Source organism: Toxotes jaculatrix, chromosome 5, assembly GCF_017976425.1.
Source record: "Toxotes jaculatrix isolate fToxJac2 chromosome 5, fToxJac2.pri, whole genome shotgun sequence".
Classification (NCBI taxonomy): domain Eukaryota; kingdom Metazoa; phylum Chordata; class Actinopteri; family Toxotidae; genus Toxotes; species Toxotes jaculatrix.
The window spans coordinates 7263129-7280319 of NC_054398.1; the positions used below are offsets into that span (position 1 = coordinate 7263129).

At 34.6% G+C, this 17191-nt stretch overlaps 1 protein-coding gene across 1 annotated transcript; it reads left to right on the forward strand.

Annotated features, from left to right (window-relative positions):
- The first annotated feature begins 8845 nt into the window (after window positions 1–8845).
- On the forward strand, window positions 8846–16642 carry LOC121182344 (probable polypeptide N-acetylgalactosaminyltransferase 8). Its single transcript, XM_041038795.1, has 11 exons — window positions 8846–9132; window positions 9719–10070; window positions 10276–10442; window positions 11900–12086; window positions 12806–13003; window positions 13194–13308; window positions 14029–14214; window positions 14418–14555; window positions 14996–15088; window positions 15193–15363; window positions 15590–16642. Exons 1-11 carry the CDS (start codon window positions 8958–8960, stop codon window positions 15707–15709), a joined length of 1902 nt encoding a protein of 633 aa, XP_040894729.1. The 5' UTR covers window positions 8846–8957; the 3' UTR covers window positions 15710–16642.
- The last annotated feature ends 549 nt before the right edge of the window (window positions 16643–17191 follow it).

Consider the following 17191-nt stretch of genomic DNA (forward strand, 5'->3'; position numbering starts at 1 on the left):
GAAAAATACGCCTTACTATACTATGACGTTTTTTATGACATTTTGAGGTCAAAAATTTTTTTGACTTTTTTTGGGCGAAAAAAACGCCATACTATACTATGACGTTTTTTATGACATTTTGAGGTAAAAAAAAAATTTTACTTTTTTTGTCCCAAAAAAACGCCATACTATACTATGACGTTTTTTATGACATTTTGAGGTCAAAAAATTTTTTTAATTTTTTTGGCCGATTTTGACGCCTTACTATACTATGATGTTTTTTATGACATTTTGAGGTCAAAAAATTTTTTTACTTTTTTTGTCGGAAAAAAACGCCATACTATACTATGACATTTTTTATGACATTTTGAGGTCAAAAATTTTTTGTCGGAAAAAAACGCCATACTATACTATGACGTTTTTTATGACATTTTGAGGTCAAAAAAAATTTTTACTTTTTTTGTCCGAAAAAACGCCAATTCTATACTATGATGTTTTTTATGACATTTTGAGGTCAAAAATTTTTTTGAATTTTTTTGTCCCAAAAAAACGCCATACTATACTATGACGTTTTTTATGACATTTTGAGGTCAAAAATTTTTTTGACTTTTTTTGGGCGAAAAAAACGCCATACTATACTATGACGTTTTTTATGACATTTTGAGGTCAAAAAAATTTTTGACTTTTTTTGGCCGATTTTGACGCCTTACTATACTATGACGTTTTTTATGACATTTTGAGGTCAAACATTTTTTTGACTTTTTTTGGCCGATTTTGACGCTTTACTACACTATGACGTTTTTTATGACATTTTGAGGTCAAAAAAAATTTTTACTTTTTTTGTCGGAAAAAAACGCCATACTATACTATGACGTTTTTTATGACATTTTGAGGTCAAAACTTTTTTTGTCGGAAAAAAACGCCATACTATACTATGACGTTTTTTATGACATTTTGAGGACAAAAATTTTTTTGACTTTTTTTGTCCCAAAAAAACGCCATACTATACTATGACGTTTTTTATGACATTTTGAGGTCAAAAAAAATTTTGACTTTTTTTGGCCAAAAAAAACGCCATACTATACTATGACGTTTTTTATGACATTTTGAGGTCAAAAATTTTTTTGACTTTTTTTGTCCCAAAAAAACGCCATACTATACTATGACATTTTTTATGACATTTTGAGGTCAAAAAAAATTTTGACTTTTTTTGGCCAAAAAAAAACGCCATACTATACTATGACGTTTTTTATGACATTTTGAGGTCAAAAATTTTTTTGACTTTTTTTGGCCGATTTTGACGCCTTACTATACTATGACGTTTTTTATGACATTTTGAGGTCAAAAAATTTTTTGACTTTTTTTGTCCCAAAAAAACGCCATACTATACAATGACGTTTTTTATGACATTTTGAGGTCAAAAATTTTTTTGACTTTTTTTGGCCGATTTATACGCCTTACTATACTATTACGTTTTTTATGACATTTTGAGGTCAAATTTTTTTTTGACTTTTTTTGTCCGATTTTGACACCTTACTATACAATGACGTTTTTTATGACATTTTGAGGTCAAAAATTTTTTTGACTTTTTTTTACCGAAAAATACGCCATACTATACTATAACGTTTTTTACGACATTTTGAGGTCAAAAATTTTTTTGACTTGTTTTTGTCCCAAAAAAACGCCATACTATACTATGACGTTTTTTATGACATTTTGAGGTCAAAAAAATTTTTGACTTTTGTCCGAAAAAAACGCCATACTATACTATGACGTTTTTTATGACATTTTGAGGTCAAAAATTTTTTTGACTTTTTTTGTCCGAAAAAAACGCCATACTATACTATGACGTTTTTTATGACATTTTGAGGTCAAACGTTTTTTTTACTTTTTTTTCCCGAAAAATACGCCTTACTATACTATTACGTTTTTTATGACATTTTGAGGTCAAAAATTTTTTTGACTTGTTTTTGTCCCAAAAAAACGCCATACTATACTATGACGTTTTTTATGACATTTTGAGGTCAAACGTTTTTTTTACTTTTTTTTCCCGAAAAATACGCCTTACTATACTATGACGTTTTTTATGACATTTTGAGGTCAAAAATTTTTTTGACTTTTTTTGGGCGAAAAAAACGCCATACTATACTATGACGTTTTTTATGACATTTTGAGGTAAAAAAAAAATTTTACTTTTTTTGTCCCAAAAAAACGCCATACTATACTATGACGTTTTTTATGACATTTTGAGGTCAAAAAATTTTTTTAATTTTTTTGGCCGATTTTGACGCCTTACTATACTATGATGTTTTTTATGACATTTTGAGGTCAAAAAATTTTTTTACTTTTTTTGTCGGAAAAAAACGCCATACTATACTATGACATTTTTTATGACATTTTGAGGTCAAAAATTTTTTGTCGGAAAAAAACGCCATACTATACTATGACGTTTTTTATGACATTTTGAGGTCAAAAAAAATTTTTACTTTTTTTGTCCGAAAAAACGCCAATTCTATACTATGATGTTTTTTATGACATTTTGAGGTCAAAAATTTTTTTGAATTTTTTTGTCCCAAAAAAACGCCATACTATACTATGACGTTTTTTATGACATTTTGAGGTCAAAAATTTTTTTGACTTTTTTTGGGCGAAAAAAACGCCATACTATACTATGACGTTTTTTATGACATTTTGAGGTCAAAAAAATTTTTGACTTTTTTTGGCCGATTTTGACGCCTTACTATACTATGACGTTTTTTATGACATTTTGAGGTCAAACATTTTTTTGACTTTTTTTGGCCGATTTTGACGCTTTACTACACTATGACGTTTTTTATGACATTTTGAGGTCAAAAAAAATTTTTACTTTTTTTGTCGGAAAAAAACGCCATACTATACTATGACGTTTTTTATGACATTTTGAGGTCAAAACTTTTTTTGTCGGAAAAAAACGCCATACTATACTATGACGTTTTTTATGACATTTTGAGGACAAAAATTTTTTTGACTTTTTTTGTCCCAAAAAAATGCCATACTATACTATGACGTTTTTTATGACATTTTGAGGTCAAAAAAAATTTTGACTTTTTTTGGCCAAAAAAAACGCCATACTATACTATGACGTTTTTTATGACATTTTGAGGTCAAAAATTTTTTTGACTTTTTTTGTCCCAAAAAAACGCCATACTATACTATGACATTTTTTATGACATTTTGAGGTCAAAAAAAATTTTGACTTTTTTTGGCCAAAAAAAACGCCATACTATACTATGACGTTTTTTATGACATTTTGAGGTCAAAAATTTTTTTGACTTTTTTTGGCCGATTTTGACGCCTTACTATACTATGACGTTTTTTATGACATTTTGAGGTCAAAAATTTTTTTGACTTTTTTTGTCCCAAAAAAACGCCATACTATACAATGACGTTTTTTATGACATTTTGAGGTCAAAAAAATTTTTGACTTTTTTTGTCGGAAAAAAACGCCATAGTATACTATGACGTTTTTTATGACATTTTGAGGTCAAAAAATTTTTTGACTTTTTTTGGCCGATTTTGACACCTTACTATACTATGATGTTTTTTATGACATTTTGAGGTCAAAATTTTTTTTGACTTTTTTTGGCCGATTTTGACGCCTTACTATACTATGACGCTTTTTATGACATTTTGAGGTCAAAAATTTTTTTGACTTTTTTTGGGCGAAAAAAACGCCATACTATACTATGACGTTTTTTATGACATTTTGAGGTCAAAAAAATTTTTGACTTTTTTTGTCCCAAAAAAACGCCATACTATACTATGACGTTTTTTATGACATTTTGAGGTCAAACGTTTTTTTTACTTTTTTTTCCCGAAAAATACGCCTTACTATACTATTACGTTTTTTATGACATTTTGAGGTCAAATTTTTTTTTGACTTTTTTTGTCCGATTTTGACACCTTACTATACAATGACGTTTTTTATGACATTTTGAGGTCAAAAATTTTTTTGACTTTTTTTTCCCGAAAAATACGCCATACTATATTATAACGTTTTTTATGACATTTTGAGGTCAGAAAAAATTTTGACTTTTTTTGGCCGATTTTGACGCCATACTATACTATGACGTTTTTTACGACATTTTGAGGTCAAAAATTTTTTTGACTTTTTTTGGGCGAAAAAAACGCCATACTATATTATGACGTTTTTTATGACATTTTGAGGTAAAAAAAAAATTTTACTTTTTTTGTCCCAAAAAAACGCCATACTATACTATGACGTTTTTTATGACATTTTGAGGTCAAAAAATTTTTTTAATTTTTTTGGCCGATTTTGACGCCTTACTATACTATGATGTTTTTTATGACATTTTGAGGTCAAAAATTTTTTTACTTTTTTTGTCGGAAAAAAACGCCATACTATACTATGACATTTTTTATGACATTTTGAGGTCAAAAATTTTTTGTCGGAAAAAAACGCCATACTATACTATGACGTTTTTTATGACATTTTGAGGTCAAAAAAAATTTTTACTTTTTTTGTCCGAAAAAACGCCAATTCTATACTATGATGTTTTTTATGACATTTTGAGGTCAAAAATTTTTTTGAATTTTTTTGTCCCAAAAAAACGCCATACTATACTATGACGTTTTTTATGACATTTTGAGGTCAAAAATTTTTTTGACTTTTTTTGGGCGAAAAAAACGCCATACTATACTATGACGTTTTTTATGACATTTTGAGGTCAAAAAAATTTTTGACTTTTTTTGGCCGATTTTGACGCCTTACTATACTATGACGTTTTTTATGACATTTTGAGGTCAAACATTTTTTTGACTTTTTTTGGCCGATTTTGACGCTTTACTACACTATGACGTTTTTTATGACATTTTGAGGTCAAAAAAAATTTTTACTTTTTTTGTCGGAAAAAAACGCCATACTATACTATGACGTTTTTTATGACATTTTGAGGTCAAAACTTTTTTTGTCGGAAAAAAACGCCATACTATACTATGACGTTTTTTATGACATTTTGAGGTCAAAAAATTTTTTTACTTTTTTTGTCCCAAAAAAACGCCATACTATACTATGACGTTTTTTATGACATTTTGAGGTCAAAAATTTTTTTGACTTTTTTTGGCCGATTTATACGCCTTACTATACTATTACGTTTTTATGACATTTTGAGGTCAAATTTTTTTTTGACTTTTTTTGTCCGATTTTGACACCTTACTATACAATGACGTTTTTTATGACATTTTGAGGTCAAAAATTTTTTTGACTTTTTTTTCCCGAAAAATACGCCATACTATACTATAACGTTTTTTACGACATTTTGAGGTCAAAAATTTTTTTGACTTGTTTTTGTCCCAAAAAAACGCCATACTATACTATGACGTTTTTTATGACATTTTGAGGTCAAAAAAATTTTTGACTTTTGTCCGAAAAAAACGCCATACTATACTATGACGTTTTTTATGACATTTTGAGGTCAAAAATTTTTTTGACTTTTTTTGTCCGAAAAAAACGCCATACTATACTATGACGTTTTTTATGACATTTTGAGGTCAAACGTTTTTTTTACTTTTTTTTCCCGAAAAATGCGCCTTACTATACTATTACGTTTTTTATGACATTTTGAGGTCAAATTTTTTTTTGACTTTTTTTGTCCGATTTTGACACCTTATTATACAATGACGTTTTTTATGACATTTTGAGGTCAAAATTTTTTTGACTTTTTTTTCCCGAAAAATACGCCATACTATACTATAACGTTTTTTATGACATTTTGAGGTCAAAAATTTTTTTGACTTGTTTTTGTCCCAAAAAAACGCCATACTATACTATGACGTTTTTTATGACATTTTGAGGTCAAACTTTTTTTTACTTTTTTTTCCCGAAAAATACGCCTTACTATACTATGACGTTTTTTATGACATTTTGAGGTCAAAAATTTTTTTGACTTGTTTTTGTCCCAAAAAAACGCCATACTATACTATGACGTTTTTTATGACATTTTGAGGTCAAAAAAATTTTTGACTTTTGTCCGAAAAAAACGCCATACTATACTATGACGTTTTTTATGACATTTTGAGGTCAAAAATTTTTTTAATTTTTTTTTTCCGAAAAAAACGCCATACTATACTATGACGTTTTTTATGACATTTTGAGGTCAAACGTTTTTTTTACTTTTTTTTCCCGAAAAATACGCCTTACTATACTATTACGTTTTTTATGACATTTTGAGGTCAAATTTTTTTTTGACTTTTTTTGTCCGATTTTGACACCTTACTATACAATGACGTTTTTTATGACATTTTGAGGTCAAAATTTTTTTTGACTTTTTTTCCCGAAAAATACGCCATACTATACTATAACGTTTTTTATGACACTTTGAGGTCAAAAATTTTTTTGACTTGTTTTTGTCCCAAAAAAACGCCATACTATACTATGACGTTTTTTATGACATTTTGAGGTCAAAAATTTTTTTGACTTTTTTTTCCCGAAAAATACGCCTTACTATACTATGACGTTTTTTATGACATTTTGAGGTCAAAAAATTTTTTTGACTTTTTTTGTCCGAAAAAAACGCCATACTATACTATGACGTTTTTTATGACATTTTGAGGTCAAAAAAAAATTTGACTTTTTTTGGCCAATTTTGACGCCTTACTATACTATGACGTTTTTTATGACATTTTAAAGTCAAAAATTTTTTTGACTTTTTTTGTCCGAAAAATACGCCATACTATACAATGACGTTTTTTATGACATTTTGAGGTCAAAAATTTTTTTGACTTTTTTTGCCCAAAAAAACGCCATACTATACACTATGACGTTTTTTGTGACATTTTGAGGTGAAATTTTTTTTTGACTGTTTTTGCCCGAATTTGACGCCTTACTATACTATGACGTTTTTTATGAAATTTTCAGGTCAAAACTTTTTTTGACTTTTTTTGGCCGATTTTGACGCCTTACTATACTATGACGTTTTTTATGACATTTTGAGGTCAAAAAAAATTTGTCTTTTTTTGGCCGATTTTGATGCCTTACTATACTATGCCGTTTTTTATGACATTTTGAGGTCAAAAATTTTTTTTAACTTTTTTTGTCCGAAAAAAACGCCATACTATACTATGACGTTTTTTATGACATTTTGAGGTGAAATTTTTTTTTGACTTTTTTTGCCCGATTTTGAAGCCTTACTATACTATGACGTTTTTTATGAAATTTTGAGGTCAAAAAAAATTTTGACTTTTTTTGTCCAAAAAAAAACGCCAAACTATACTATAATGTTTTTTATGACATTTCGAGGTCAAAATTTTTTTTTACTTTTTTTGGCCGAAAAAAACGGCATACTATACTATGACGTTTTTTATGACATTTTGAGGTCAAAAAATGTTTTGACTTTTTTTGGCCGATTTTCACGCCTTACTATACTATGACGTTTTTATGACGTTTTACTTAAATATGACTATTTTTTGGCATATTTTGATATCTTAAGGCCGTATTACCGTTTTTATGACATTCTGAGGTCTTACTTAAACATGACTTTTTATGGCATATTTTGAAGCCTTACTAGCTAAGCTAGCTAACTGCCAGTGCCTGTCTATGAAGCTGTCGCTCAACGTAACCACGGCCTCAGTTATGTAAGAGTTTACACAGTGTTCGCAGAGGTGGAAACTATCAATAAAGACCAAAAAATATACCATGCTGTAAATATGTTTATTTTGCTGTAAAGTTGGCTATTTTAACATGGGGGTCAATGGAGAATTGCTCACTTCTGGAGCCAGCCCCCAGCAACAGCCGAGGAACTTCAGCTTTTTGAACGCAGAAGTGATCCTCATTGCTCAAACCTACAACTCCCCCCTTGGTTACGTTCCACACTGTGCCACCTGCGGCTGCGAGGACAGGCTGCTGCAGTACATTGATACTGCATTTTATAGGGTAAATAAATGTTCTGACCACCAGCCAGGAAAAGACCGGCCTTTTGGGAAACCTCCCGATGGCCAGACCGCCCCTGCTCTTCACCTTTGCCTGATCATAGTGCTTCTTTTTCGTTTTTTGTTCTTCTGACCTTCTCTCTCTTTGGCTGTACCTCAGCCACCTCTCTCCTTCTTGACAAAGCAACTATGTTGTGGAGTATACGCCACCATCACACCAGATTTACCGGCTCCCTTTCCCACTAGTCATTTTGCCTCATTTCTTCTTTCCTTTGTCCTAAGCATGATCACCCCCTAGCTGCTGATTGGCCAGAACACACACACACACATACACACACACACACATATACATATATACATATACATATATACATATACATATACATATACATATCTATATCTTGTTTTGAAATATCTTCTTTTCCACTTAATGCTGTTCAGTGTGCCTTAAATTGCCCCTCGGGTACAAATAAAGTTCTCTGCATCTAAATCTGAATCTGAAACATGAGGTTCATGTCCTGGATTGAGAATCGACAACTATAGCTTTAACATTCAAGCATTACTGTGCAGAATACTGTGTTGTTTAGAATAAACAAGAGAAGAATAAAACATATCAATATTGTGTAGAAATTTTTGGAAAAAAAATGCTCCTCTGTCTGGCTTTCATTCTAGAGGAAGACTCCAACACATGAAAATAAAATATATTTATTCATTTTTGTCTCACTTTTTAAAAAAAAAAATATATATGTCTGTGTCAGTGAGTGTTATATATTGTCAGTGCACTGCAGCCTGTTTTTGCACTTGGGAGTATCACGCAGGTGATATGTCGTGACGCGGGCACTAATCAGGAACACCTGTACCTAATATGGCCATCCAGCAGAGGAAGAGCTAGTGACACCCTTTGTGCTCCCAACGGCTCAAAACCGAAAATATAAACATGTACGCCTCGTTTAAGGTCAGGCCGAACCTGTCAGTCCAGTGACATTAAACGTGTGTGCGCGGTCTGAGATTTTATTCTCTCTTACCGGGGGATCAGTGAGCGCCTTACCACTATGAGAGCAGTATGGTTAAAGCGGCCAGTCCTCGTACTGATGGGGACTGGGCTGGTCTTGTACATGGGCATGTTTTTGAAGAGGGGATACGAACCCGTGTGGATCGACAAAGACGTGGACGCGCCGAAAATCGTCAGGAGTTTTTCTGACCTGGAGGCAAGCATCAACAATCTCTGTGAGTGGAGACTATCATTAATCCTTGTCCTGTAGCGAATGTACCTTGATTTGCGTTAGACTTTGAGTTTAATTTCGCTATAGGCTAGAGGAAACTGAAAAATTAGAGTGTGATGGATACAATAATAGGAACGGCTGTCAGTTAAATGCATTTCAGTTCAACAGAATCAAGACTACATCTTCCAAAATGATGATACCTTCATGAATGTAGGATTTATTTCAGGACTGTTGTATTAGCCTGCATTGGATTTAGCTAAGAGTTCCTAAAAAACTAACAGCTGACTGTGTATTTAGCTAATTTTACTTTGGGGATCAATAAAATGTCATTCAAGAGAAGATACAAACATGAACATCAATGGAAATGCTTTATTTGATTTAATAAATTGGCAAATTAGATTACATGTAGCCTTGAATGCATATTTAGATACAACTACATTTCATGATAAAATGTCATTTATGTAAAAAACAAACAAAAAAAAACACCATTTCAGTTCCATGTTCGGTCTAGTACTATCTGCAAAAAGTGATCGTGCTTCCGGCTCATTTTGCTGTCTCCCTGTCATCCTTGATCCCTCAAATTTGTCAAGCCAATGTAATCCGAGCTTTTGAGAAAAAGCAGGATGTCATGCAGAGAATGCTTGAAGATGACAGAGACAGACAGAGAAAAGCTGCAGAGGTTCAACACCAGCCACCAGACAAGAAGCAGCAAGAACAGAAAGAACAACCCAAAGCAGAGATCCAGGAACAAAAGGAGGAACTCAAAGCCAAAAAGTCCAATAAACTGTTCCCGGGCTCCGCCCTGTTCAAGGAGTGGGGTGAGAATCTGTCTGAGGACGACCAAAGAGAGGCACAGGCTCTGTTTGAGAAGTACGGATACAACGTTTTCCTCAGTGATCGCCTTCCTCTAGATCGAGTTCTTCCAGATACCAGGGATCCACGGTACGACTCTTATAGTCATTTCCTGTAACGTCAGACCTGTCATTGCACTTCATATCCAGGGAAAGGTTAAAGAAACACTTTGCTGTATGAAGAGTTCATTCTTTGCTGATTATATCCTTCACATAGTTTCTTGTTAAAGCATTTACACAACTTTCTAATGTAAAAGAGTGTTGTTTTAATGAAAAATCATTCTCTTTCTGAACAGGTGTTCGAAAAAGAGCTATCCAAAAGACCTGCCAAGTCTTGGAGTGGTGCTTATCTACCTGAACGAAGCCTTGTCTGTTATCAAAAGAGCCCTGCGCAGCATCATTGACCGCACACCTAAATACCTACTCAAAGAGATAATAATGGTGGATGACAATAGCTCTAATGGTTGGTTGGTTACAAAAGGATCAGACTTTGCAAACACACTGGATAAAGGAAAAACAGATTACTGGGACAAGCCAAGCCAACAGAACTTGTTTTATTGTGCAGATGACGTTAAAATTACCACACCTGTTTTTGCACAGATGGTTTTAGTCACATTGCATAGATTACAACAATGTTGAGATAACACATTGAATAAGAACATGTTCTTTAGTTGTAGGAATGCCTTCTGTCAAATGTATGCGCAGCTTTGAAGCAACAGTTTGACAGTTTAGAAAACATGCTTTTTCAATGTGCTTTCTCCCAGCTGTGAGCTTCAGCTCCTTCCATAGATGTTCAGGTGGACTAAGATCAGGACTCATGACAGGCCACACTTTCAGATTGGTCCAGTGTTTTCCTCTCCTCCATTCTTGGCTGCTTTTAGATGTATGTTTTGGGTCGTTATCCTATTGAAGGAGCCATGACCTGCCTGACATAGCTCTCTGAGCTCTATGATTTTCTCCAGAGTGGCATGATAATCTTAGGATTTCGGAAATTCAAGGCACCCTGTGAATACAGCAAAGTGAACCCCATAACATAACCCAGCCTCCTCCATTAAATTTTCTTTAAAAGCTTAATTTTTTTCTTCTGTGTACATAGAGCTGATGTGATTTATCAAAACGCTTCACCTTGACCATGTTTAGCAAGTATTTTCTTCCTTATTTCGTTAGAAAGTCTCCTCTTTTCTGTCTTGTTCAGTGTGGTGTGCACAATGATACCAAACAACACAATGAGGGCCTGTGATATTAGATGAAGACAACAGTCTGCTTGAAGTGTCCCTACAATCCACATATTTATCACCACTTCTTATCATTTTGTCATGGCTATCCTAGAAGATCTTAGTAGAATAAGGAAGAATTTATGCTTTCATAGCTTCTTTCTTTAACTGTAAAGCAAATCAAAGACATGCAGGTATGTATGAGTTTAGAGCTTGACACCAGGAAAAACAGGTTTGCTGCAATGAGGTGTAAGGTTACCAACGCTTTCAGACACATTGGTATTTACACATATATACATACATAAACATGATAATGGTATTGATCTTTTCATCTAGCTCTCAGAAAGAGTGCAAACAAGCATATTTCCAATAATAGCTACATAAACCTCAATGCACAATGTAGTACAGTGTCTCTGCATTCATTAATCTCAAGTCTGTAAATAGTGGTGGTGGATTGCAATACACTGAATGGTGTTTCTCATTTGTTTGGTCCACCCTAACTGTCACACATGGGTGAATAAATCATTAGAAACACCTCCCTCACAATTCAACAGGTTTTGTGTCTACATTGTGTCTGCATTCTGGTAAATCATTGCAGAAACTGATACTGCAGTCTCATCTAAACTTGCAACAGTAAAAACTGTGTCTGTCAAGCCTGATCTTCCCTAATCCTAAAATATATTCCTACATTCTCCCTTCAATTCAGAAAATCTGAAGGGGGACCTTGACGTGTATGTGAAGTCGCTTGAGGAGCAGAACCCAACTCTTCGTTTTACCAGAGTGAGACACAGCGAGCAGCGAGGGCTTGCTCACGCCAGAGTTTCTGGATGGAGAGCTGCTACTGCTGACGTGGTGGCTATCCTGGATGCACACATCGAAGTCCATGAGATGTGGTAAAACAATGGCTGAAATACTGCATGTTCTCTCATGCACTTTCTGTCACTGACATTTGACTGAACATGAAAGGCGCCAAACAAACCTTCATGCCAAAATTTGCATGCCTCACATTTTAGCCTATAGATGTTTTACCAGGATGGGCTTTGTGAGAGTAACACCCTGTTTACATGCACAGTTAGACAAATGTGCAGCTGCCCAGTGCAGCCACGGCCTGAGCTACTGGCCACTGAGCAGCTCCACTGGGGCAGTTGTGGCTTAAGGGCCTTGCACAAGGGCACTGCAGTGGTGATAATAAGACTGGCAACCTTCTACTCATATACCCATTTGGACAGAAGCAACCAAGTGTAATAATATGGCAATTAATTGAAATCGGCTTGTTTGGCTGACATTATAGGTCATTCTGGCAATAAAGTTGTTCTTAATACTACACTTGCTGAAGCTCGCTCCAACTCTGAAATACTGCGCCTTTACACAGATAAAGGTATGGTGTGCTCTGCCTGTTCAAAAAGCATAATCTGTACTATTTCTGAGGTGGCAGTGGTCCACAACACATGCCAACTACCATTCATTCAAATTACGGTCACGTTACATAAACAGACATTAATATTTAACCAGCAGTCTCACAGGTAATTATTCAATAAAAGACAATGACACGCTGTAAATGACTCTAAACAAAAACTTCAGGAAGTCTGTTTCATCTCTTTCACACTTTTAGGGCTGAACCACTGCTGACACAGATTAAAGGTGACCGAACAGTGGTTGTGTCCCCTGTGTTTGACAGAGTCAACTTTGACGACCTCAAAGTCATTCAGTACCTTCCAGCAGCACACGCCTTTGACTGGGCTTTGTGGTGCATGTATGAGGGTTTCTCACCTGACTATTACAAACTCAACGACAGTTCGCTGCCTGGGAAGTAAGTTGAAGTGAGATCAATCAATTTTGTTCTCATGTACTTAAGTATCAAACAAATATAATACCATGCTCTTATTAATCGCATCTTTGATAACGAGCCATTCTTGATAATCCAAGTTTGTTTTATAGTAACAGTGGTCTGTTAGGTAAAATGTGTTTTTAAATGACCCAGTTTTTATCTTTCTCTTCAGGAGTCCATCTGTCATGGGAATCCTAGTTGCTGATAGAAAGTTTCTAGGGGAAATTGGAGTCCTCGATGAAGGAATGAAAGTCTATGGCGGAGAAAATGTTGAGCTGGGAATTCGGGTGAGTAAACCTAATTTATCTAACACTTAATCCTTCACCTGGTGACACAATCCCCTATACACCATGAAAGAGTACTATTGTTGAAACACAAGATAAAATTACCGCTGCTGTAATCACTGTCCAGAGTTGTAAAATACTGTCATGTAACTGTGAAGCGTTTGCCATTTGATAAGCCTTGGACCTGCCTGGATCCTGCTGCATCTTGTCTCGGGTGCCTGAATGAATGTCACCCTATATGCACACTGTAAAACAACATGGCACATAGGTCATCCAACATCACTGTGGATAGAGTAGTAGTACTACTGAACTGTAGGCCTATTGTCACTTTAGAAGTCCTACTCATTGAGGAGTAAAAGCACTCAAAAAAACAAAGTGTTCAATAGTGAGTTATCATATTAGTAACCCTCACAAGCACATCACTTCGGTCACATAGCTGACCAGTCTAAACTTAGCACTCTTTCCCTCTCTCTCTCCATCTCTCCCCCTCTTTACTGTATGTACTAAATCATCCAATGATGCCTATTTCAATGCACAATATTAATATTCTCTCTAGAGAGAGATGGGGCCTTACAAACAATATGTTAAAGGCATATATTGGCAGATTGTAAACATCTAAGTAGCTATAAGCTGCTCTTAATTTTTGCGTTCCACTCACAGAGTCATTGCTGATGATGATAAAATTAAAAGTGGTTGTTTTTTTGTTTGTTTCGGCTCATATAGGTGTGGACATGTGGAGGCAGTGTTGAAGTAGTTCCATGCTCCAAGATCGCTCACATCGAGAGGTACCACAAGCCCTACCTGCCAGACCTGAGTCCAGCCATGAAGAGAAACGCCCTGAGAGTAGCAGAAATCTGGATGGACGAATACAAACACAACATCAACTTGGCTTGGAATTTGCCATTTGAGGTACTTCAATATGTTGTCAAGTACACCAAAAAACAGCAAACGCAGTGCTCTTTGTGGCATACTTCATGCTTCTAAACACAAGTGTTTAGTGTTTATGTAGTGTACTGCAGTGTCTATTAGCACTTAAACTAAGGAGAAGTAACTTAAAATTTCTGCCATACAAATCTCACAAACAAATAATACCAATTTCTTTGCCTCTGTAGAATCATGGAATTGACATTGGGGATATCTCTGAGAGGAAAAAACTCAGAGAAAGTTTGAACTGTAAACCTTTCAAATGGTACCTGGAAAATGTGTATCCCAAGCTGGATCCCTGGGACAACCTACTTGCCTATGGAGGAGTAAGTTTAGCTTTATCCAGTGCTTAGTAAGTAAGTAAGCAAACTTTAAGAGCAGACATCACAAAGTATAATAATAATTATTATAATAATTATAATAATAATAAAAATAAACAAAAACAAGACAAAATAAGTGTCCACAGATTCAAAATCCAATGGGAGAGAGATCTGAAGTTTAAAGTTTAGGAACTTCAACCTCAAAAGCACTGGAGCAAGGAATAACCAACATACCCTGATCAGTAATGAACTGTAACCAAGAAAAGTCCTAAGTACGAGGAGAACTAATCCAAACCTGATTCAGAGATACCCACACACTGCCTGAGCCTTAGTGCATGGCACTACTGCAGGGTGTGTGCCACATTAACCTGAGTGTCTTTGTGACTTACCTCCACCTATGTTTGATAAAGTTGCACTAACACAATGATTAATTCCCCCAATGACAGATGAAGAATCTTGATGCTGACATGTGCTTAGACCAAGGCCCTGTGCCAGGTCACACACCCATTGCTTTTGGCTGCTACTACTATGGACCTCAAGTAAGTGAAGCAGCTGAAGGGTGTCTGTAGTCGGAAATCTAGTCTCTCTTTCAGCTTATTTAATTACCCAGTCTCTTTTCTGACCATTTATTTTCTCTTTTTAGTTCACATATTACCGCACAACTGGTGAGCTCTACATCGGCGGCCTCAAGTCCCACAAATACAATGATAACCGGTGTTTAACTGATGTTGGCCAAAAAGAAACTGAGCCAGGCCTTTACAACTGCAAAGAAGCTATGCAGAAAGGAATGGGGATATACTGGGACTTCACTCAGGTACTACCAGATTAACTATTAGTAAAACAAGCATATGAACATCACAGAATATGCTGTGCAAGGAATATCTGTGTCAGTAAAATGATCTGCTATGTCTCACCGTCTGAAATTAGAGGGTGAACTTTAGGGTGACTTGTGTAGCTTAAAATATTCGACTGTGGTTGTCTGAATGTTACTTGATTCGATACTGTACATCAGTGTTTTTAACACACATTCTGTTTTCCAGGGTAAAGAACTGAAGAACAGACAGACAAAAAGATGTCTGGAGATTAAAAGTAGCAAACTTCTAATACAGGAATGCTCTGGCCAAAGATGGGAAATCCAAAACATAATCAAAGCCTTTTAAAGTGTCAGTGAATCCAATAAGTGCTCTTCTTTGCTCATAGGTCAGTGGATAATAACAGTTGAATGTGTAAAATGTAAACGAAAGTCAATGAAATGTGACTACTGTTACGACTCTTGTAATTCTTTATATGTTCTCTTACTTGGGATAGAAAAAGTAATTTATTTTGGTAATCTTAAGTGAAATGTGTGGACATTTCCCCAAAAATAGAATTTTGTAAATTTGCTTGACATCTTCTGTATTAATATTAAGGTTGCAAATGATTGTTTTCCTTATTTATTAATATTCCAGTTATTTTTTGATTCACTGCTTAGTCACAGTTATTCACAAGAAAAAGATACTAACCATGAATTACCAAAACCCAAAACAATGTTAGGATTCCTTTTTTTACCAGGTGACTGTGAGAAATACCAGAGGTTTGGTTAAAGGAAATACCCATATAAAATAGCAAAACTGAGAAAAGTGAACAAATCCCATATATTTCTCTCATGTTTTTCAATCCAAAATTATGACCAATGATTAAATGTGAGTTTTCCTGGCTTTGCTAAGTGCATGTTCAATATTAAATGATGGTCTAATAACACAGGAATAACGTCCAGGGGACAGCTACTCTTATATCACTAAAATAATCCAGGTCAGGTTTTCTGTTGTTGTTGTTGTCTGTGTATTGGATCTTGATTATTTCTTTTGAAAATGTCACATAGTTATGGTAAGAGGTGTGGTGTGGCTGGTTGTTATAACAGTGTCATATTGTCAATGGAAAACTATTGTGGGTGTGTAAAGGATCTTGGTGTTTTATCAAAGTCTGTTAGACTAAAATAACCTCCAGCCTCAGTCCCTTCTGGAGATCCTCAACAAGCCATTTTTTTAAACACAGTTTTTCAAATATTTAACTTTTTGTTTGGAACTTAGAAATAAATTGATCTATCAAACTACTTTGATGCTTGAAGTTGATGCTTTTTATTGATTATGTGAAATTCTATCATAAATCTGATCTGTTGCAACAAGCCTATACTGTAAGTACCCAAGACTTACAGCTTACACAATAGTGAATTCCAGCAACTCCACAATTAACAATGGCAAATCACTTTAACAGCACTTTTATCCAAACACAAGAGAAGGTGGGGATTAAACAGGAAACCGTTTGTTTTACCAGTTCGACCTGTGGAGCCACAGTTGCCGACAATGGCATCTCTAAAAGGTGCCCATGTGATGAACAAATACAACATACCGCATCACAGATGCAGAGGTGTTTGAAATAAAAAGTGTGTGGTTGGTATTTTGAGAAAGATGACCAAGGACCATGCTGTCCTGCACCTGATGAATGACTTCATGTCCTGTGTTGATTTTGTAGACCAGTAAATTCAGTTAACAGAAGACAGCTCCGTTCTTCAAGCCAATGATGTGGATTTATAAACAAAATCCTAGACGTCACGTCGAAACCGGCGGAAAAAGCCGACATCCTACGAAGGCACACGAAACTCT

Bases quoted from the DNA above. Each gene is read 5' to 3' on its own strand.
- LOC121182344 (XM_041038795.1), top strand. From the start codon at position 8,958: ATGAGAGCAGTATGGTTAAAGCGGCCAGTCCTCGTACTGATGGGGACT. The intron at 10,443-11,899 runs GTTGGTTGGTTA...CCTTCAATTCAG, and splicing joins GGATGACAATAGCTCTAATG to AAAATCTGAAGGGGGACCTT. The intron at 15,089-15,192 runs GTAAGTGAAGCA...TTCTCTTTTTAG, and splicing joins GCTACTACTATGGACCTCAA to TTCACATATTACCGCACAAC.